General features: G+C 48.1%; 2 protein-coding genes across 2 annotated transcripts; both read right to left on the reverse strand.

Annotated features, from left to right (window-relative positions):
* Positions 1–140: 140 nt before the first annotated feature.
* Positions 141–8,795, reverse strand: LOC112542530 (chymotrypsin-like elastase family member 2A). Its single transcript, XM_088129066.1, has 7 exons — positions 8,737–8,795; positions 8,247–8,447; positions 6,386–6,669; positions 4,066–4,211; positions 1,944–2,147; positions 497–556; positions 141–290 (listed from the first exon to the last, which is right to left on the reverse strand). The coding sequence occupies exons 1-7, from the start codon at positions 8,793–8,795 to the stop codon at positions 141–143; spliced, it is 1,104 nt and encodes a 367-aa protein (XP_087985192.1).
* Positions 8,796–8,938: 143 nt separating this feature from the next.
* On the reverse strand, positions 8,939–20,986 carry LOC107326529 (acrosin-like). The gene is made up of 6 exons (XM_088129067.1): positions 20,965–20,986; positions 16,648–16,897; positions 13,720–13,991; positions 12,920–13,068; positions 11,866–12,015; positions 8,939–8,950 (listed from the first exon to the last, which is right to left on the reverse strand). Exons 1-6 carry the CDS (start codon positions 20,984–20,986, stop codon positions 8,939–8,941), a joined length of 855 nt encoding a protein of 284 aa, XP_087985193.1.
* Positions 20,987–21,188: the final 202 nt, after the last annotated feature.

Here is a 21,188-nt window from a genome sequence, read left to right on the forward strand (position 1 = left end):
GGTCTGCTTATTGCTGGTTTGCTCTGGGAAAGCTTCTAAGCAAATTGGACATGCAGCCTGCTGTGCGTTTTCCTCGCCTGCTTCCAATAAGGTCCATCGCAGAGCTCCCATTTCTGCCAGCTGAGCCCAGGTCCTCCCACTCAGGGGCTACTGAGGGAGTGACCTGCAAAGGCTCCCAACTCGGGCTTGCTGCTTCTAACATTCTCCAGATGCAGAGACAGAGCATCCACTTCCCAAAAGCTTCTTGCACCAGGGCCTACAAAAGTGGGCTGCCAATCTTTGGACCACCGCTAGATAATGGCAAAGAGAAACAAAAATGTTAACTCTTTGTTGCCATCTCTCGGTTGCTGATTTTCTGCAGCCCCTCTACGGGAGGCTGATGGCCTGCCAGATGTTGCTGAATTAGATCTCTGGGGAGCCCAAGCCAGCATGGCTAAGAGTGAGGGATGGTGGGTGCTGGAATTCATCGAGCTCTTTGGGGCCAGGGGTTCCTCACTCCAACTTGAGTATACTGGCTAAGGAAGTCGCTGATGCTTTCCACTTTCTGGGTTGCTAACTGAGGAGTAACATGAGAAATGGGATGTTCACAGTGGTTCTTCAGCTGCCTTAACAGAAGCATTGCTTCCGGATCACAGGAGGGAATGATTGCACTGGGTTCTGGATGAGCGGACCACTCTTGAGGACTGTGCCCAGTTATGGCTCTACATTTACAAAGAATGAAAAGAAATGGGAGCAGGTTCAGAGGAGGGCTGCAAGGTGAGAAAGGGTATGGGAACCCAGCCCCACGAGGAATGGTGAAAGGATAGAGGTATGTTTAGCTTGCAGAACAGAAGGTAGAGGAGAAACATAACAACAGTCTACAAATATCTAAAAGGCTCTCCTGTGCAGAGAAGGCGGACCTCTCCACTGTTGAGAGGAAGGACAACGCCGCCTCCAATGTCCGTGCACCATTAACATTCACCCAGCTGCTCGTTGGCTTGAACTTATTTTTGGGGAAAACGGAACTGCTTTTTTTTTAATCCAAACTCATTCCCCTAATTCATGGAGGCACATTTTTTATGTAAACCTGAAGAGGGTAATTTTCCAGTCTGTAATCCTAAATTCAGGCAGCAAACATTTCCACATGTCTGATATTAATTTTAAACTTTATTTCAAAGTGCACTTTAAAGAACCAAGTATAAATAAGGTCCTATGAGAAATTACAAGGAAAGTTAGTTATAAGAAGGTGAAGTCAGTGTTGCAAGATTTCCTAATTTCAACCAGGATGTTGGAAGAACAAGGGGTTGGGAATGGGGATCAAAGTGGAAGAAATGACATTTGGTTTAGGGCAAAACAAGGATGGGGACCAGGCCGTTATCAGCAGGAGCCTCTTCCTTTCTGTTCCCCCGGCGGTCTTGCTTCTCTCAATGTAGAGGGGGGCCTCTGGGGGGCAACGGCATCGGGGACTGACTGCCAGGCTGGGCAAACCCTGGATTCCAGCTATAAGAAATATAATAACCAGGGGGTGATATTCTTTGGTTTTGCTGCAGTTGGGTTTGACGTGAGGACCAACCTAAGGGCCTTTTCCTATGATACCGTTTTCTGGGACTTGTCCAGAAAGGTCGTGTGAGACCCCATATCACAGGCCCTGTCCAGGGACGATGAGCAGGATAGGTTCTTCTGATGCCCCATTTTGTCCCTGGAGACATGTTCCATTGTGTGGGCCTCGTCACAGGAGGAGGCCTGGGCTCAGGTGTGAGCTGAGGGAAAGGTGGAGGCCTGGGCCCAGGTGTGAGCTGAGGGAAAGGTGGAGGCCTGGGCCCAGGTGTGAGCTGAGGGAAAGGTGGAGGCCTGGGCCCAGGTGTGAGGATGGGCAGGGGAGGAGGCTTGGGACCCCCCCACATCACATTTTGGGTGCTGGGTTGGATTGGGGATGTTGGCAGTGGCTTTGCAGGGGGCCAGACCTGAGCCAAGAGTGGCTGGTGGCTAGCTTGGAAAAGATTCTCCTTGGTCATCCTTGTGATCCAGTCAACATAGTGTTGTGTGGCGGTGAAGACACCTGGCTTCTGAAGTCCAACACAGTCCTGTGGTCCCCAGCTGGTGACTCCAACAACCCAGTACCGCTCAGACCTTTCCTCCCTACACATGAGGGGCCCTCCGCTGTCACCCTAAAGCAAGAAGGGAAAAAGGCGGCAATGAAGAGAGTATCATTTATTGTGATTTGATTCTCCCACACCCATGACTTATTCCATTAACGTTCAGTGCCACAATTGAAAACATTTTAGCGAGGAGATGTGAGCTCCTGAAGAAGTCCTTGACAGTCATGCTTGGGGCTGCCCAGGAGCTGCCCAGTGGTGGGAAAGCAGAGCCACAGCCTGTCAAGCAGGAGGACATTGCCACCAAGAGCCAAGGGGCATTTGGTAACTCTCAGCAGAAGGGCACCATTAATGGATTATTTATGGTCAGGGTGGGCAACACTTGCCACTGAGAAGAAGGTGAGAGGTCAAGCATGTCGAACCTCCCTTGGGGGAAGTTTTCAGGAAAGGTCAGTCTGACCTTCAGAAGGAGGAGGAGAGGAAAACCAACTGCCAAGGGTCCAAATGACTGAAATGGGTGCTGCCCTGAAGTCTTGGATGGGACTTTTGCATCTGGGTCACCAATTTAGTGAATGGACAGAGACGATCTTGGTGCTCTGCAGGTGGCCTAAAACATCAGGAGGGGGTGGGGTGGGAGTCTGGATGACGTGCATCTCAGCCTGAGTATCTCACTTTAATCAATACTTGCCTTACCACGATATGCCAGGCCACAGCCTAGTATTTTATTTTAATCATGTCCTGTGCCTCATGAGGTAGAACTTGCACAAGGACAACTTTCTGAGCTACAGCCATTCTCTCTGCTCGACCAAACCATCATGAAAGGCCATCTTCCCTTGGAGGCCATCATTTGATGGCTCTTCTGAGGAAAGCAAACTCAGGGAGGCAGTGAAGGACCGGAAGGCCTGGCATGATATGGTTCATGGGGTCACGAAGAGTCGGACACAACTTAACAACTGAACAACAACAACTGAGGAAAGAGAGAGTTTTCTCCTTACTCCCCCCCTCCCAAATCCCTGGCATTATTCAGTCAGTCAAGGCATCAACCCAATGCCATGAACGATAGCCCTTTCCTCCTCCTTCGGTCCAGGCATCTACTCTCCTGGGAGAGCAGCTCTTCACTAGATCTGTCTTTGCCATTCAACAGGAGGTGAGCGCAGAACTGGGAGAAGGGGCAGATGAAGGCAGGAGGCACTGAGATGGGGGGAGGATGCTGGGTTTAGCAGGGAGCCAAGCATCTAAGAGGGGCATGGGCCAAGCATGGGCTCAGTTGAGAGCATGCACAAGCAAGGACTCCCTCACCACAATCACATCACCACATCACGAGGGTATAAATAAGGAAGTCCAAAGAAATATTAGCTCAGTCATTCTTAGCCTGGGACAATCCTGGGACACTCCCTTTGGAGTGCCTACGGAACAGGATAGAACACTTCCCAGCCCATGATCAAGATGGCCAAAAGTGACCCAAAGAAGTTCCAGCCAATGCTGTCAAGGCATCAAAGCAGAACAAGCTTTGGGCCAAGCTAACTCACCTCCATCCCATTCAGATAGAGGGTGGCATTTCTAACCCACAGGTAGGGATTTTATTTCTTTATTTCTTTATTTATGCAATTTCTATAGCCATCCATCTCAATCCAAGTCATCACCTGCTTAGATTGCTTTTTCATCCCCTGCTTTGATCCCTTTGCTCCATCACCAACAATCGAACCTGGTACTTTCTGAGGGCAGAGTGAGTGCTCTGTAAAAGAACTAGGGCCTTTCTCCTCAGAAGGTACCATTTGAGTAGAGCTAGTGGAGAGCAGTGGTGCGTGTTTCCAGCAGGCCTTCATTCGTGCCCTCAGAACTTCAAGGAAGCAATTCCTTGTATATGGAAGTAACTCAGTGGAGGAAGACATAGCAGGTGGAGATACTAGGGATTTGCTACCTTTCTAACAATCGCTGAAGCACTGAAAGAAAGAGGGCCAAACGAAGCCTCCAACCTGGATCCACTTACCTGACAGGTAGTGATATCTCCTTTCTCATGTCCAGCGCATAGGTTCTCAGCACGGATACGCGTGTTCCACCAGAACTTGCTGCTGCATGTTTGGTGGGGTATGAGTTTAACAACCCCCTCCTGCAAAACGTCTGGCTGTCTTTTTGCTGTGAATAGAAGTCAGAAGAAATCGCCAGTGTGCATTTCTCCCATCGCCAAGGATTCATGGGTAGACCTCAGAGAAACATCAGGACCACTGACTGAGGACCTCAGTTCTAGATCCTTCCCCACCAGGAGGCAGCAACCTGATCAGGCATGGGCGCTGGTCTGAAAAATGGGTGCTGGGGATTAATGCTGCTCAGTTTTGGCATGGTTTATCCTGGGGGAGAGGGTGAGCAGTTGCAAATCATGGAAATCCCATGGCCTCCACTCTTTCCTTCAGGTGGGTGGTTCCAACTGGCCTGTGCAGAAACCAAAGTTGGTATGAAATACAGTGATAAATCAGACAAGGGTTGCTCCACCAACATTGCAAACGAACATTTGGGGAGCTGTGCATAATTAGGGGCTTTGTTTCTTGAAGCTCCCTGGGCAAGGACTAACATGGACTCCATAGCTAAGAAGTCCTTGGCTCCGTTGCTCAACCAAACGTTCTTCATTGGAGAAGACTGAGTAAGAGCACTGGATTGTCTTAACAGAGAGGTCCATGTAAGTTCACATCCCCAACAAACATATCTCTAACATCAGCATAAGCATCTCTTATACATTTATATATAAATAACATTCCACAGCTGACATCATGCATACAGGCCGTACTACCTGCTCAGCACTGAACCATTCACCAAGCCTCCCATTTATTCCCATAGAAGCCTTATTTCTGTCATATAATGTTCTCATCAGAGACCCAGCGTGGTAGAGTGGTTAAAGACACTGGGGTAGAAACCAGGAGATGGTGAGTTCTATTCCTGCCTTGGGCATGAAGCCAGCTGGGTGACTTTGGGCCAGTCACTTTCTCTCAGCCCTAGGAAGGAGGCAGTGACAAACTACTTCCCAAAACGTTGCCAAAAAATTGCAAGTCAAGACTGACTCAAAGACACACACACACACACATACACACACACACACTTCTTATCACATCAGCCAGCAACCTTCAACTCCATGCTCATGCAAAATTTTCCACAACTGCAGCCATTTACCGCATGCTTTCTCTAAATCAACAAATGTACTGTGACCTTTCTCAAATTCAGGCAGCCAATATGGTATGGATCTCTACAAAGGGACTCAGAGGAGATCTGAGAAATTAAAGGCCAGTCCAGCTTAAGCTTTGTCCCAGATGAATTGGTAGAAATAATAAGGAAAAGAAAAAATAACGAAGAACTTAAGGGGGAAATCAGCATGGATTCTGCCCAGGCAAATCCAGCTTTACCAGCCTGAGTTCCTTAAGACGATCCACAAATGTGTGGATCCACATTAAAAAGGGGCAGAATTTTGGTCCCACAGTCGTGGCTGCCGTCTTGACTTTTTTGACTTCATAAGCACTTCTGTGCTCGGGACAAAAGAGCCCCCACCACGGTTCTCCTTCTTTCAGATCACTTTGATAGCCCTTTCCTGCACCTTCTCCCGCTCCACCATGCCCTTTTTGAGGTCCAGTGACCGAAATGGGGTACAGCTTTCCAAGCAGAGTCCCACCAGAGACGTTGCAACACAGGCGATCTTATTTTCAACCCCCTTAAAGATCTCGCAGCAAGAAACCTGCCCTTTGAAAGCAGTCACGCACGGAGGACCCTCTGGGCTTTGGGCTCGTAGCAGCCGTCCTTGACGGCTGTCGGAAAGGCCAGGCAGGGTCAGACTCAGCTGGGCCTTGGAAAGGAGAGCAGGCTGGGAGGTCAGGAAAGGCAAGGGCATGCCCCTTCCATATTACAGCCAAGAGAATGATACTGGCGTATCCACGCATCAAGCTCCGTTCCAGGGAATCTTGGCCTGACACCCCACCACCGTCGCCACCTCCATCCTAAGGCCCTTTCCTGGCCAGTGACAGCCCCCTACAACTCCTTCCACAGAGATGCGAAGTCAGGGTTCTCCTTCCCCATGTGCATCACTCAGTGCTTGCTTGCACGGAGCCACGTTTGCCATCTTAATACCCATTTCCCCCGCCTTCCCCAGTGTGGAGACTCTTTGCGGGTCTTCACGCTTTGTTCTCATTATTTTCAAGCAGGAGAGAATAATGCTCAGTTGCAAGTCCCCCTGGGGATACTGCTCCCCGTTGGAGATGCAGGAGACCCATTGACTCAAGGCCCCTACGCCAGGCCAGCTGTTCTGAGGGCCCCCTTTCCCCAGGTCTCACTTTTCACTTCCATGGTTCCCCAGCCACTGATGGAGCATTGGACGAGCTTTGAAACCGTCACACTCTTATCTGGCAAACAAGCTGGCTGTATGTAGTCACTGCAGCTGACCGGCTCTGCCAGCTCCACCAAGGAAATGTCGTGTTTTATCCCTCCACCTGTCTTGTTCAGTTCGTTCTGGTATAGCTGGTGGTTGATCACCCTCTTGATCAAACTTTTCTGGGCATCAGGACCAGGGCTGGAGATCCGGTTGATCCCAAGCACCACCTTATACCATGGTATCTCCCTGGAACAAAGAACAGATCCATGTCAGCAGGACACATCCCAGAAGATCTGTCCAGGGATGCCACCAGAAAGCCCTGGAGGAAAAGGGCTGGAGGGTCTGCTGCTAGGACAACAGAAAAAGGAAGGCTGGATAGCCATGTTAGCCCTTCCTTCCTTCCTTCCTTCCTTCCTTCCTTCCTTCCTTCCTTCCTTCCTTCCTTCCTTCCTTCCTTCCTTCCTTCCTTCCTTCCTTCCTTCCTTCCTTCTACATTGCTAGTTAGTTCTGTCAAAGAAATTAAGCAAGACGAGAAGAATGGGAACGATCCTGTCACTTTCTCTCTCATCAGGAGGAGACATGGAGAGGATTCTTCCATGGCTTTGCAAGGAAAAGAAATTGAACTCAGCTTTAAGCAGCTACAAATGCTATATTCTACATACGATTATTAACCCCGTGCACAGATTTAATAGGGGAACATCTGACCTGGAAGAAGCATATTGAACTAACCTCAGATCCTTGACAATTGCAAACTGAACATGGGTTAGTGATCTGGGGGGCCAAATAACATGCTACCCTCTCCTTACCCTCTGGTTCTGTAGTGTATATTAGACAGAGCAGAAGAACTGAAACAGCCAGATGACCCTGGGGAGGAAGGAGAGAGATAACAGAAACCAGGTGGTTGCCTTTTCCCTGATATCCACAGATAACCAGTGAAAAGAGGCACTGCAGGAGAGCAATAAAGGATGTAGTTTATGTCAGAAGGTGCTGGGTCAGTAGAAGTGGGCAGGCTTGGACCCTTTGTAGGAATGTGGAATTTAGAGGCAGGGGACAGACCACAACAAGGTCACCCCACGTTGTCGTCAGATGCCACCTTCTGGCTGTAAAGGCCACGCTGTAATTCACATTGCCTTTGTCAGTCTTAGGTATCATTTCAGAGGGTGCATAACCTGAAACCTCGTAGGCTTCAGGGCTCTTCCGCGTTCCTCCGGCCAGGAGCTGAGTGACCACTACAGTGTGCGTGCCAATGACAGGGACTTTGTTGCGTGTGTCTCCACACGCTTCGTTCGGTTCCTTATTTAGGTGGACAGTTTTCCCACCACAGACCTGTGCCTGAATTTCAGGAAAGCTAATGTGGTTTGCATATTGTTGGACAGCAGATTGCTCTCCGCCGTGGAGCTAATGCAAGGGGAGAGAAACACTAAAGGTATGAGTATAAACTTTTATAAGGAAACATTTGTGCAGGAAATAAAGAGAGAGAGAGAGAGAGAGTTTATTCAGGAAATAACATGGCGCTAAGAAAACCAAAGTTATTTCAGCCTGTCTGCAGCTAAGGGCCTGTCGTCTGCTGTGCTCCTTTATGGAGAGAGCAAGTTCCTGGACCGCGCGGGTCAGAGTGAGAAATGAGAGAGCTGAGTTGTGCAGAGAAGGCGACGGAGGTCCCTCGAGGAAAGCAGAGGGGACCTGCGTGTGGATCAGTGCCAGACTGGCCCCTGGGGCCACGGACTGAGCTCCCGTAAGGAGCTGGGCTAACTGGTTGGCGGGTCCTGCAGCAGACCCCCTACCCCCACTCCCCCCAGTGAGGCAGCGTCTCTCTTGCTCACTCTTCTATCTGGAAGCAGTGGGCGGCGCTCAGGACCCAGCGAGAGCTGAGCAGGGTTCCTCCGCAGGTGTTCACGAAGCCCTGTCGCGTTGGCAGCTGGAAGCTAACCTGCCATGGCCACGTCCCCGGCAGAGCATCCCTGCCCCCCACGACTCGCAGCAGGCTGTGGCTGCCTGCCAACGGACGCCGTCCACAGACGCCACTAGAGGAAAGCACAGATGGAGACTGGTCAGGGGATATAAGCTGGGGACCTTTGGGATAGCAACCCCCTCCACCTTGGAGCACAGATTCTTCTTTCAAAGAGCTCTGAGGCGACTAGACGGGAATGTTTGCTTGGCCACCTCAGCTAGCTTAAGTCCTGGCCGTGTCTTGCAGACAGGGCAGTCCCACCTGGCGGGAAAGCAGGTCTCCTGGTGATGCTTCCTATGGGGGCGGGGGTGGCAATGTTGCCCACAGGGTGATCATACTGGGGGACCTCGCTTGCCACTTACTCGCAGCTGCTCTCTTTGGCAGACAAGGTGGCCCCGGGGGCCAGCTTCAGCTGCGACATGGCAAGGGCCAGGGTGGGCAGGAGCTTCCACCCCATCTCCTGGCAGGCTCAGGGTCTGCTTCTTCTCACACGTCTTCCTGGAACCCATGACATCACAAAACCCAGACACCCTGGTTCTCTCTCCTCAGCAACCCGGCTCGACATCATTGCCCAACCTGGGGGAAGGGAGAGAAGTGGGCACGGGGCAAGCAGTAAGAGGGGGAGCCACCAGGAAGGTTAGGAGAGAAAGCGGAGACAGCTCTGCAAGCCCAGGTCTCAGGCGTCCAGCTACGCCCCGTTCTTCTTTGTCCAGGAAAGACGTTCCTTTTCTTCTTCCTGAAGCAGGCAGCCCACCAAGTCCACCGCGCCACCCTTGCCTCTGCTCCGTGGGGAGTGTAGGTATGAGGAAGGGAAGCGGGACGGCACAGGAAGAGGGCAAGCGAGCACTTCCTTCGCCCCAACGTGCCCGATCCTTGGGTTTCCCAAATAAACCGGGTTTGGAAAAGAGAACCCAGGTCTATCCATTTCATGAATCAGAGTCTGCATCGGTAAATTTGAGTTTCATCAGCCTCCGAATGAAAGTTGTCCGACAGCAGAAAAGTAGCCGGGTGAAGTGAGCAGATATCTGCACTGTAGAATATGAAAAGGTCTGTTTTGTTCACACACAAAAAATGAGCGTTCCCTCAGTGTTTAGCTAGGAGCTTTAAAACTGTGACTGCAAAGGTGGTCATCACATCTCTACTCCACACCCACAACCCTTTAAAGCAATGCAATGAGACCAGACGGAGAGCTATCTTGACTATATTCCCACACATTGCCTAAGAAAGGAAGGTGTGCTTCTGCCAGTCTTGATCAATCTGGGTGCCATAAATAGTTGTGCTCTGGAGAAGATTCAGTGGATCCCTGAGCCTTCCTCAGCCTGCCACTTGTAATGTGACAGATCAAGGGGCACCTGATTGGGGAATGGTGACAAACATCTTCAGACGCGATTCATTATGGATTGGGCTTGGTGTCCAGGAGCAAGTCTGAGATACGCTAAAAGCCATTTTAGCTGTGATGGTCTGAGAATAGAAATCCAAACCCTTCGCCCAGTGACAATGATTAGGAGCAACCAGATGGCCCCAAGGGTGTTTCCAAATTCCACAGAACTCTGCATTAGGGAAGCTCTGACAGATGACTTGGGTCATCTTGCAGGTTTTGACAGATTTTCTTTCCATTTTCTTCTCTTTCTCTAAGTTTAGTTTGCATTAGTTTTTATTACTGTATTTAAAATTCCTAAATTATATTTTTGAAAAAAGAACATTAGAGACCTAGAAAGCTGTTTTAGCAGAACAACTTTGTGCAGAAGCAAGACGTGCTTTCCGGCACTTCTTCTTCTTCTTGTTATTGATGCCTTCAACATTATCAATGGCAAATTCCATGCTTTGCACCTCCTGCTGCTTTTAACATAAAATGACTCAGCTTGGGCAGGAGTGCCAACCGCAGCACGTCTGACAATACAGAAGCTGCCACAGTCACAGATGTTAACTTTATTCTCTCTAGACTGGACTTCTGCAAGAAAGAACCATTTCATCTCACACATGGGCTTGATCAGTCAGCTAGAGAGAGGCTTTCATCCAAGGTGTGAAGGGCAGAGGCATGTGGAAAGTTCTCCTCTGGCACTCCTGGCCATGATAATAATATGCCAAAAGCAGGATTTCACCCATTTCACCCACTCTGGGGCTCTAACTGCTGCTTGGCTTTATCTCTTCTATGCTGAAATTTGAACAAGCCACCATTTATTGGCTACTAAGTTTCCATTTTAGCTTGGAAAGATAGGAAGCCAACATTTTAAAGGATGTAATAAATGAAGGGCATCACGCAGCGGAATAAGCAGTGCAAGCATTCAGAAGGAGCATCACTTTATTGCTAGCATACAATTAGAAACGTTGCTCAAAAGAAGAATGGGCCCAGGGGCCATGCAGCCTCCAGGGTCTTGTCTCTGAAATAGTCGGTAGGCATGAACCCAGCTATGTGCATGTTCCAGGGTGGCCCCTTGTCCAGGCAGGCATGACCAGCGGGTCCCCCAAAGCACCAAGGCGTTGGCCTCGGAACTGAGCGTCACATCCACACGTGCAGCCCTTGGTGGTTTTCTGCTGCATGCCGTCAGCCTCTTTTGTGTCTCACCTCTGCCTGTGCGCATCAGTCTGTTAAAGGGTAACTATCTGCTCTTGGGCAACCCAGTGTGGGATCTGGAGTGGGACAAAGGGAGGGGACCGAGCCCCAAACTGTACGCCCTTGGATTTTGCTTGATGGACGGGCAGGGCAAGGCAGAAAATAACTGGCTGATTATGGGGTGGGGCGGTTGTGGCTACTTGGGGGACCTGGTCCACCTCGAGTGCCAGACGTAACTCATGGGTGCCGTTGGACGAGACCATCTCGGGACATGCCATAACAAAAGCGTTGTTGTGCGAAGGGGAGGCCTGTTCCAGTTTGGGAACTGATGTCCACCATAATAGGGAGGTTGAGGTCTTGTCCTGGTCACAGCCACACTGCTCCATGTCTGGGGTTGCTGCGCACCATATCCTGGCCAAGCCAGTGAAGGGGGCCTTGTTCTGGGGGGAAGCTTGTAAATTGGAGCCCAGCCTTGGTTCCATTTATGCACATTCTGTGAGCCCCATGGGGACGGAGTCTGAACTGGAGGTGGAGGTGGTGGTGGCGGTGGCGGTGGCGGTGGCGGTGGAGGTGGAGGAGGTGGTGGTGGTGGCGGCGGTGGTGGTGGTGGCGGTGGCGGTGGAGGTGGCGGCAGTGGCTCTGTTGGCTGAGGCCAAGGAACCATGAATGGTATTGTGGGGCGTGTAGTAGGCCTGGCCTGAGCATGAACCCAGTTCTCAAGCTGTTGGACTTGATTTGCAGAAGCCGGCCGCTGCCAAGGTAGCTTTGCAGGAGGCACGGTTGGCTTCGGCCAGGGTTGAACCCAGTTGTCAAACTGTTGGATTTTGCTCAAGGTGGTGGTTTGCTGCCACAGCTGATAATTTGGCTTTGCTGTGGGGCTTAGCTGTGGTTTTATTCTGGGTGGGTGGGGAGCCTTGAAAAAGTTCTCCTTGGTTACATCTTTGATCCAGTCAAGGAAATGTTGTGTAGAGGAATAAATGCCTGGCTTGGTGGCCCTGGCACAGCCACTCCCCCAGCTGGTGACACCCACAACCCAGAAACGCTCGGACCTTTGCTCCCGGCACATGAGAGGACCACCGCTGTCACCCTGCAGGAAGAAGAAGGGGAGGAACATCAACTACAGGAGCACTGGAGCGGTCTGTGGATGATGTAGAACTAAAGGGGTGAATTGACTCTTCTTCATGTGTCAAGGCATGGCTGTGGCCAAGCTGAGGAGAGTCAAGAGCTGCCTCCATACCTGGTGAGGCAGAGACACCTGTTAGGGAAGGAGGAAGGTCACCTGGAGGTTGGGGCCATCTTAAAGAAGTCTGGGAAAAGATGAAGAAAAGCAGAGAAAACGTAACTAGAGATTTAGCTATGGGGAATGCCAGACTCATCCACATGTCCTGTTTGCCTTGGCACAAAGACGTCCCCCTTGTTTATTCAGGACATCAACACGTGGCACTGTCCTCCACACCCAAGCCCACTGACAAGCAGCCTCCTCCCTGCCTTTTCTTAACCCTTGTCATGAAGTTTTTTCCCCCCACTTCCACCACCACAAGCCATAACAAACAGTCACTTCGCAGGAAGTTGTCCCAAACTAAGTTTAGGGGTGGGGCAGGAGTATCTGCAGGATATGTCAAGATGGCAGCCATGGCGAGATGAGCCAAGCTCTGCCTCTTTTTTATGTGCGTTGTGCGTGCACTTTAGTGCTGCCTTGCAGAAGACCCCCCCTTTTTTTGGAAGAGGAGGGGGAGGACCCAAACAACCCCAGCTACCTCTAGAGCAGGGGGAATTCTGGGAGTTGAAGTCCACACATCTTAGAGTTGCCAAGGTTGAGAAACACTGCTCTAGACCTTCTTTCTGAGGCTGAAGTTGCCCATGGACTAAACAGGAGGAGGTCTTCTCCTTTTGAGATGGCTGCTGATCCTCTCGTTTAATCCGCTTCCAAAATGACCACCCTGCCCCGTGCTTCTTCTGGTGTGGAGGGCGTTAGCTCTTTGCCTACAAACCTGGCAAGTGTCAATGCCTCCTTGTTCATGCCCAGCACAGAGATTGTTATAATGGATTTTCTTGTTGTACCAAGCCGTGCTGTTACACGTGGTTGTGGGGATGAGGTTTACTTTGGCCTCCTGCAGGATGTCCGAGGTCACCGTTGGCTCTGTAAGCAAAAAGATTTAGTTTACGTCTTGCTTGGGGTTGGTTCATCTGAACTGACATCGCCTCACTCAAGTTCTCACTAGCCTTGATGTAAGATGGTGGACTCAATGACCACAGGAAATCTGTCTGCACTGGCTCTATTCTTGCTTCATATATTCTAGGATTTGGGTGGCTAAATCATTAGGTTCTTACAACAAAGGCCTTCTAACTGGTATTCTACGTTTTTCCTTCCCACTTGGACTATTGTCCTTTAGACTTATAAGGTGCACCCTCCCCTATTGCTCCCTCACTTTTCGCTGACCTCTGGAAAACAAACATTGCTTCCCCATTCCCATTTAGAGGATGGTCTTGATTGGAACAGGCCCACATACTTCTCCCAAGGGGCTGAGGGATTTGCCACCTGCTGCTGTCAAGCTGGGTTCTGATCTAGGAAAAGAAGACTGTATTTTGCAAGGCAGGGAAGAATCCCGGATCTGAAGATCTCAGAGAGAAAGAGGGCCTCCTGGCTAAGACGTTGAGGAGCTGTTCTGCTGAGCAGCTCTCCAACGTCTCAGCCCAGGGCTGGAAGGATCAGGAGGTTCCAACATGGAATAAGGCAGCTTCTCTCTTTGTGTTCTCACTGGACACCCCTTCTTTCTAGACATGCTGGAGCTCTCACTTGAGACATCTGTCACTCCCCAGCCACTGACATAGCACTGAGTCAGTGATGAAACTTCCACATCCATATCCGGCAAGCAGGCAGGTTGGATGTAGTCGCTGCAGTTGATTGGCTGGCTCAGCTCCATCAAGGCCACATCGTTGAAGTGGGTGCTGCGCTTGTACTGCTGGTGCTCCACCAGGTTCTTGATGGTGCGCTCCTGGACATCTGGGCCAGGCCGAGAAAGCTGAGCAGCACCAAGCACCAGTTTCCAGTTGTCTAGAAATCTGGAGTAGAGAAGAAGAAGGGAAGCTGTAGCCACTATGTATGGAAAACTGCAAAAAAGGTGTGATTAAGCTGAAACCAAGAAAGGCTGTCAGGGGAATAGAGACGGTTCATTAACTTTACGAAAGGGAGCTGGGATCAGAAGGAGCAGCTGAATCTGCACGTGTCTTGGGCTTCTGTACAGTAGCGGCAGGTGCTCGGTCCATCAATCTGTCTGCCTGTAGGTAGATTCAATCCTACAGTCCCATTGACTACTCCATGGGCAACTGGGTGCCTTCAACATCCTGGATTTCAACACCTCCGCATGGCACCAGATTGGGAAAAGTTGCTATAGTTTTCCTTTGAGAGGTGAGCATGCTGGTCCTGGCAGCAGTCTTGGGTCTGAACGCACAAATAAGGAAGGAAGACGGAAAATGCCCAGTTTCAGCCCTGTTTGGATGTCATGTGTATTACCTACACCACATGACAAATTCTTTCAGGGAATCCTTAGCACCATTGGTACCAGTGATTCTTTGGAGGAGACCCTGACAGGTGAACCCACACCAGTTAAAGATTATGTCTACAGTGTAGCTCATGTTGAAAGCAATCCTTTTCTGCTCAGTAGTCATAAATTCTGCAGCCACACACCTTGAACGGAGCAAGAGGATCAAGGCATGTCAAAGTATTCCGGGCCCGTTGGCAAGAGTTGGGAGGGAAGAAAGAAGGGGAAGCCATACCCATAGAGGCAAGAAAGGGCAGGGAAGCTCACCACCAGCTAGGGCCTCTGAAGCTGGCTACCTGGCTGGCTGCTGAACCTCACTGAGCCCCATCCACCCATCCACCAGTGAGTGAGGAGGACTTGAAACTTCCTCTTCCACAGCTGGGAAATGCTCAAAGGGCTAGAAATAGAATAGAACATTCTATTTAATATTAATCAATTAATTATTGATAGAAATGCAGGAAATAAGCAAATTATGCTTGGTGCTGTCAAATCAGATGGTTCTTTCCACAGCTGGGGCCCACGATGTCTCTGAGAAATGGACTTCTACGAATCTGGGCTACCGGTTTGGCTAGCTAAGGATGAATGACTCATAAGAGCTCCCCAGGCCAGACTTCCCTAACACGGCACCTCTCCAGGTGTAGCAAATAAGAACGTAACAATAATCCTGCTGGCTCAGGTCAAGGACTATCCTAGTTCAGCCTTTTGTTTCTCTTAGTGGCCAGTTCAGGCATCTCTGGGGTGCTTGCAAGTAGGAAGTAGATATACTCTCCTCTTCCATTGTTGCTGTCCTGAAACTGGCATTGAGAAGGAGCTGCTCCAACTCAGATGTAACTTGGAGTCTTTAGGACTGATAGTCCTCAATAGACCTGTCCTCCATCCTGTGTAAGGAGGCCCTTTTGTCTGTTTTCAGTCTCTTGCCAATCAGCTTCCCTGGATGACCCCTGGTTCTAGTGCCATGCATGATTTTGTACATCTCAGTCATGTGTCAATCTCCTTTTCCCCAGCTCAAGAGTCCCAAACATTCTAGCTTTTTTCCATAGGGGTGTTCAAGCACCTTGATTATTTGCCTTCTTCTGCATTGGCAGTCCCAAGACATGTGAAGGACATCTGGATGGGGAGGGTGCTGTAGAATCTCAGGTAGAATTTTATTGCCTGCTATGTGGTAGCATCTGAAGATGCTAAAGGATCTGACCTAGGACCTCCTGAATATCAGCCATGGACTTGGTCCATGGAGCCGTGAAGCCTCTTGGCCCTTCAGCTCTTCTCCCTTGACCAAAAGCCCTAAGGAAAGGGAAATTAGTTTGAAAACATTAAGCTTTTAAAGTTTACTTCTGCTTGTTCTGCTCCTAGATTACTCCAAAACTTTACATCAAAAGCTTGTATTTAGTGGCACCATTTTTGATCAGCTCACAAAGGGAAAAAGGGTTTTTTTTAAGGGCATATAAAAAGCGATCATAAATTTTTTGGCTGTGGAAAAAAGTGTAAATACCATGGTTAGGTAGCACTTTTAATGGGACCAGTAAAAATGGCATCAACTTTGCAAACTTTCAGTGACACCTTCAACTAACAGATTTGGTCTACAATCTTTATCTTGACAGCAATTTTGAGAAGAAGACCTCATGGCTGAAACATCTGGCCTATTCTTCCCCCCCCCCTTCCCCCCCTCTCACTTTTTACAACATTCAAGGAAGAAGAGTTATGACGAACTGAAAACTTTGCATATTTTGAGGTACCGTTTTGGTTATTCTCAGCAAAAGTATCACTCAATCTTTTTTGCAGGGGAGGAGGGGTTTGCAAAAGCTCAGGTTTTGCAAGCTCATTTTAACATAATCACACAACATAGCAAGTCATATATATGCCATATGTGTGTCTTTAAGCATTCGGAGAATTTCAGATATATTCTCCTAGCAGCCGTGACAATAGCCCTTTCAGTCAAACCGACTTGATTGTCCTATATTGCTTGGGGGGGGAGACAGGGGGAGGAATAGGATGAGATGCAGTAACAATGGAGTAAGACTCTTGGTATTCTTTCAAACTGGACTTGCTGGCTCACTCACATGGCTGGTAAACTATAGCAGGAACACTGTATCTCCATCTGCAGATGCAATTCAGCCAGCCCCACCCCTGGGACGCCCCAACTCAGCCAGTCTCCACAGGATGCCCTTCCTTCCCCTCACCTTTTATTTAAGAAGCAGTGGGCTGCTGTGAGGACCCAGCGAGAGCTGATGAGGGACCCCCCACAGGTGTGCTCGTAGCCAGCGTGGGTGGGTATCTGGATGCTGACAATCCAAGGCCACGTTCCTGGGAGTGCATCGATGCCGCCCACAATCCGCAGGTTGCTACTGTGACTGGAGGCCAAAGGACGTCGCCCACAGACCCCACTGCAAAAGACAGAAGCATCGGTCAGGTGATGCAGGGCGGGAGTGCCTATGGGAAGGGGGTCAGAAAAACCAAGGTAACTACAATCAGGAGACCAAGGACCCATTGCAGACCCCCCTGATGCAAGGGAGGCACCGTTGACAAGGGGGCAGAGGAAGGAGGCTTCAGCAATGCCTGCCATCCCACAGAGACATTTCCACAGGTAGCAAAATTGGAACTGAACAGTTTGAAACATCGTTTCAGTTACCTTGCAAATACTAAACCCTGAAAGGAGAAACCTGCAGCTGGAAGGCAAGAATGCACCAAAAATCAAAACACAGTCATAAAACATGTTGAAGCAGCTTACCGAATTAAGTCTTGGGGGGTTATCACAACATACTAAGCCAGGATGTTACTAGCCAAACTTAGCATATTATTGAGATTTGTAATCAGTTTAACAATGTTCATCATGTGGGGTGATAAAAAAAAGCATTGCTTTTCAAAACGAGGCACAGATTAAACCCAGCCAGGTGAGATTCCTGCTGAACTCTTTCTGGAGAAGGAAGTTCTGGCAGGCTATTTTGGGACAGCTGAGTTGGTCCATCCTTGGAAAGAGCCAAGGAGAGACTTCTGGAAGAAATGGTGGACTGGAGACCGCTCTGCGAAAAGTCAAGCTGACAACCATGGTGAAGAACAAAGAGCTGGCAAAGAACAAAGACTGGCTCTTCCAAACCTCTCCAGACAAGGAGAGGACTTGAGATCACCCACAAGTGCTCCAGACAGTTGCTCCTTGCAAGGAGACTGCAAGACAGCAGTCTCCGGCAGATTTAGAGCTCTGGGAGATGACAGCCATCTTGTTCACAACTGCAGTCAATGCCTTTTAAAGGAAAGTTAAAGTTTGCAAACTTCCTTTTCTAATCACGTTCAGAAATTTCTTGCTAACTACTATTACACTATTACAGACCTCTGGATCAACAAGTCTGAAAATGCTGGGTGAGTTTTCCTTCAATCTTTAACAAAAGAAAATTTTAATCATAAACTTAAGAATTTTAAAAAATTGAAATAAACAGCAAAAAGCTAAATAAGACTTTGTTCTTAGAAAGTTATACATGGATTAAGGGTCCAAATAAATTTGGAATAAGATTTTGTATTAATTATAAAAAATCCTTCCAATGGGAAATAGATTTGTTTGGACTTTTGCAAGACAAAATAATGATAAGCAATTTTAAAAATTGGACACTAGAGGGAACTAAAGATTTTAGTTAAAGGAGAAAAATATGCAAGCCTGATTAATAGCTAATTACCTGGGATGTATAAAATGGTGCAAAATATTATAATATTGAAAATACTGAAGGATACTTTTGAAAAATGGAATCAGAAGTTAGTATCAACAATGTCAATAGCAATGTTTGCTTCTATGGATAGACTGTATTCCAAAGATGCTATGGAAAAAATGGCAAGTTTTATTTGACAAGATAGAGATGGCATCAAAAGTGGATCTACAAATGACATGTTATGAGAATGACATGGAAGAGGATGTCTCACTGGACATACAAAATAACCCAGTGGATGTTTCAAAAATCAGAAAGGAAATACGAGTAATAAATCAAGAGAGTGACCTGGATAATATTTTTTATATTGGATTTACAAAAGAGGCTTGTTAAAGCTTTGAAAAATCTTGTGAGAAGGGACAGAGAAGAAATGAAAAGAAATCATATTCTAGGACATTATTTGGAGGGACTAAAGATTAAGACTGTTAGAAGTAAAAGGACAGAATATAAAGTTGGTTTATTCGATCAAGGTTAAAATATGATATGTTGTTATTTCTGGTAACCCTTAATGGACTTTCTGCTGACAATAGACAAAGCATGGATGCTTTATGGATTTGTCTGTACTTAAGAGTGGGGATATGGGATGAAGAGATCATCGGTTGTGAACTAAGAGGGGGTGAAGAGTTACACAAATTGTTTATACTTGTTATGATGAAGGTTGGAAGTCACTTCTTTATATATTTCTTTTCTCTTTCTTTACTATATTCTTACTTTTCTTACTTTTTTTCTTCCTGTTTTCTACATTTTTTCTTCTCCTTTGCACCTTTCACTCTTTCTTTCTTTCTTTCTTTCTTTCTTTCTTTCTTTCTTTCTCTTTCTTTCTTTCTTTCTTTCTTTCTTTCGCATTAGATTTTACTATTGTAATTAAAATCCTTAATAAAATTACATATATGTATATGTATATATTTATTTATTTATTTATTTATTTATTTTTCAAATTTGTATGCTGCCCATCTCCCCCAATGGGTGACTCTGGGCGGCTCACAATAATAATAAAAAACAAAGGACTCTCCAGACATAGACATAATCTATAAATAGTTAAAAACATATATAAAAATGGCATAAAACCCTCCTATAATTGGCCCTAAAAAACCTGTAAGATGCTGGGGGGGGGGACAACCCCTCACCCCACCAGCCATCTCCATAGGTGCGGGTCCCCCTCTGGCCCCCAGGCCTTCTGGCAGAGCCAGGATTTGATCTCTTTCCTGAAGACCATGAGGGAGGGGGCACACCGCACCTCAGGCGGCAAGATGTTCCATAGGGCGGGCGCTACAGCAGCATATGTATATATAGGAAAGAGGCAAGGAGCAGTCCTTCTCTTGGGTTCAGGATGGTACAGCCCTCGGGCAGGATGCACACAAATCGGTCCCACCAGAGAATGTTTCTTCATTACGGAAGATGACTTATCACTTTCTAGTTTACAGTTAGAGTCTCTATTCTGTGTCAACTTTTTCTAAGTGTAATTTAAATCTTCTTTGGTCCATTCTATTTTCTTTCTGTATCTCTGTTCTAACTCCTATATGTTCTGACTACCTGGCTTCTATTTTGAGCCCCTATGCTAACTTCACCACTCACTTAACTTTGACTCTCCTGGTCCCAGTCCTACCCACCACCCACTCCTCCTCTTTCTTGATGGGCTGGTCTCCACTGTCAGTTGACTGAGCTGGACTGGACCATCATGGTGTTGCTTGACATGGCCAGCAGCGTCACGTCTTGTAGCGCTGTCTGTTTGCCTCTTCTGACTTTGGGTCTCTGCTGAGATTGGCTCTTCTGTTTTGTTTTGTTTTTTGTTCTTCTTTCACAGCCACCCTCTCATGTTCTTCTCTTAATCCCAGTAGGAGGTAGTGCAGGAATGCTGAGACCTTCCAGGTTGAGGGCAACGGAGGTAAGAATAAAACCAGCCAGCCAGAAGAGCATGGAGAGATGATCCAGGGCCAGCCCAAGACACCAGGGTTAAAGCCCCTTTTCAGCCATGGAAGTGCCCTGTCTGACTTTGATTCAGTTAATGCCTCCTAGTCCCCATTTCACGGAATTGTTCTTCCAGGAAATACAGGAAGGCAAAATGTTAGCCATGCCATCCATGAGTGTCTGCAGAGAGGGCAAATGATGATGTAATCATGCAAATGCCGCAACTTACATACTCACTCCAGGCTTCCTCACATAAGAACATAATTGCAGCAGTTGTATGATTATTGTACACCCACCAAGAGTCACATTTGTGAGATGGGCAGCTGAATGAATGAATGAATGAATGAATGAATGAATGAATGAATGAATGAAATGTCATCACACTTGTCATCAGTTCAGCATCATCACAGTTTTCTATGGAGGAAGGTTGAGATATAAATCTATCTACAAAATAAATCCAACAAATACATAAATACCAATAACAGGGCAGAGTTCTCCATCACAAGGGATCAAGACAGGTTGTATGGCGTTCATCCATCTGAAAGAAACAGCTGAGGGGGAAACTGCTCAGAGACTGCCATAGCTCCTCTACCTTATGGCCAGCCTAGCCCTGGTTAGATTCCAAGAAGTGGGAGCAAAAGAAGGGGACCTGCAGGAAGTGAGCTAAAGCCTGGGAGGGCTTCTGCCACCCCCCTTGCACTAGCAACTTGGGCGTCTGATGTGAAGGAGGTCTGAAGTCCCCGAGGTTTTCCTCTGTGGCCCCAGGTGCTGCAGTTGATGGGGCTGGAGGCATCCAAGCAGGCACGGTCAGAAAAGGTAAGTCTGCTGAGGAACAGGGATCAGCCATTGTTTTGCGCACCCGCAGTTCTTTCTCCCCCTGATTTTGAGGTGACTTACCCGCATCTGTCTTCTTGTGCATGTGTGAACCATAATATGGAAAGGATCAAAATATGAAGAGGTAGCTGCTTCATCCTACATGTCTCAAGAAGTGCTCAGTTCCACCTTGGGCTTATGAGATTCCTAATGACATCACAAACCATATACTTCTCAGCTTCCTCCAATCAGCACCCAGCCAATATGACATCACACCAGTTCTCGGCTTGCATCTCTTCTCCTTTCCA

This window comes from Python bivittatus, unplaced genomic scaffold (genome assembly GCF_059951505.1).
Source record: "Python bivittatus isolate LINGU-HERP-01145 unplaced genomic scaffold, Pbiv_v1 ctg000730_np1212, whole genome shotgun sequence".
In the NCBI taxonomy this organism is placed as follows: Eukaryota; Metazoa; Chordata; class Lepidosauria; order Squamata; family Pythonidae; genus Python; species Python bivittatus.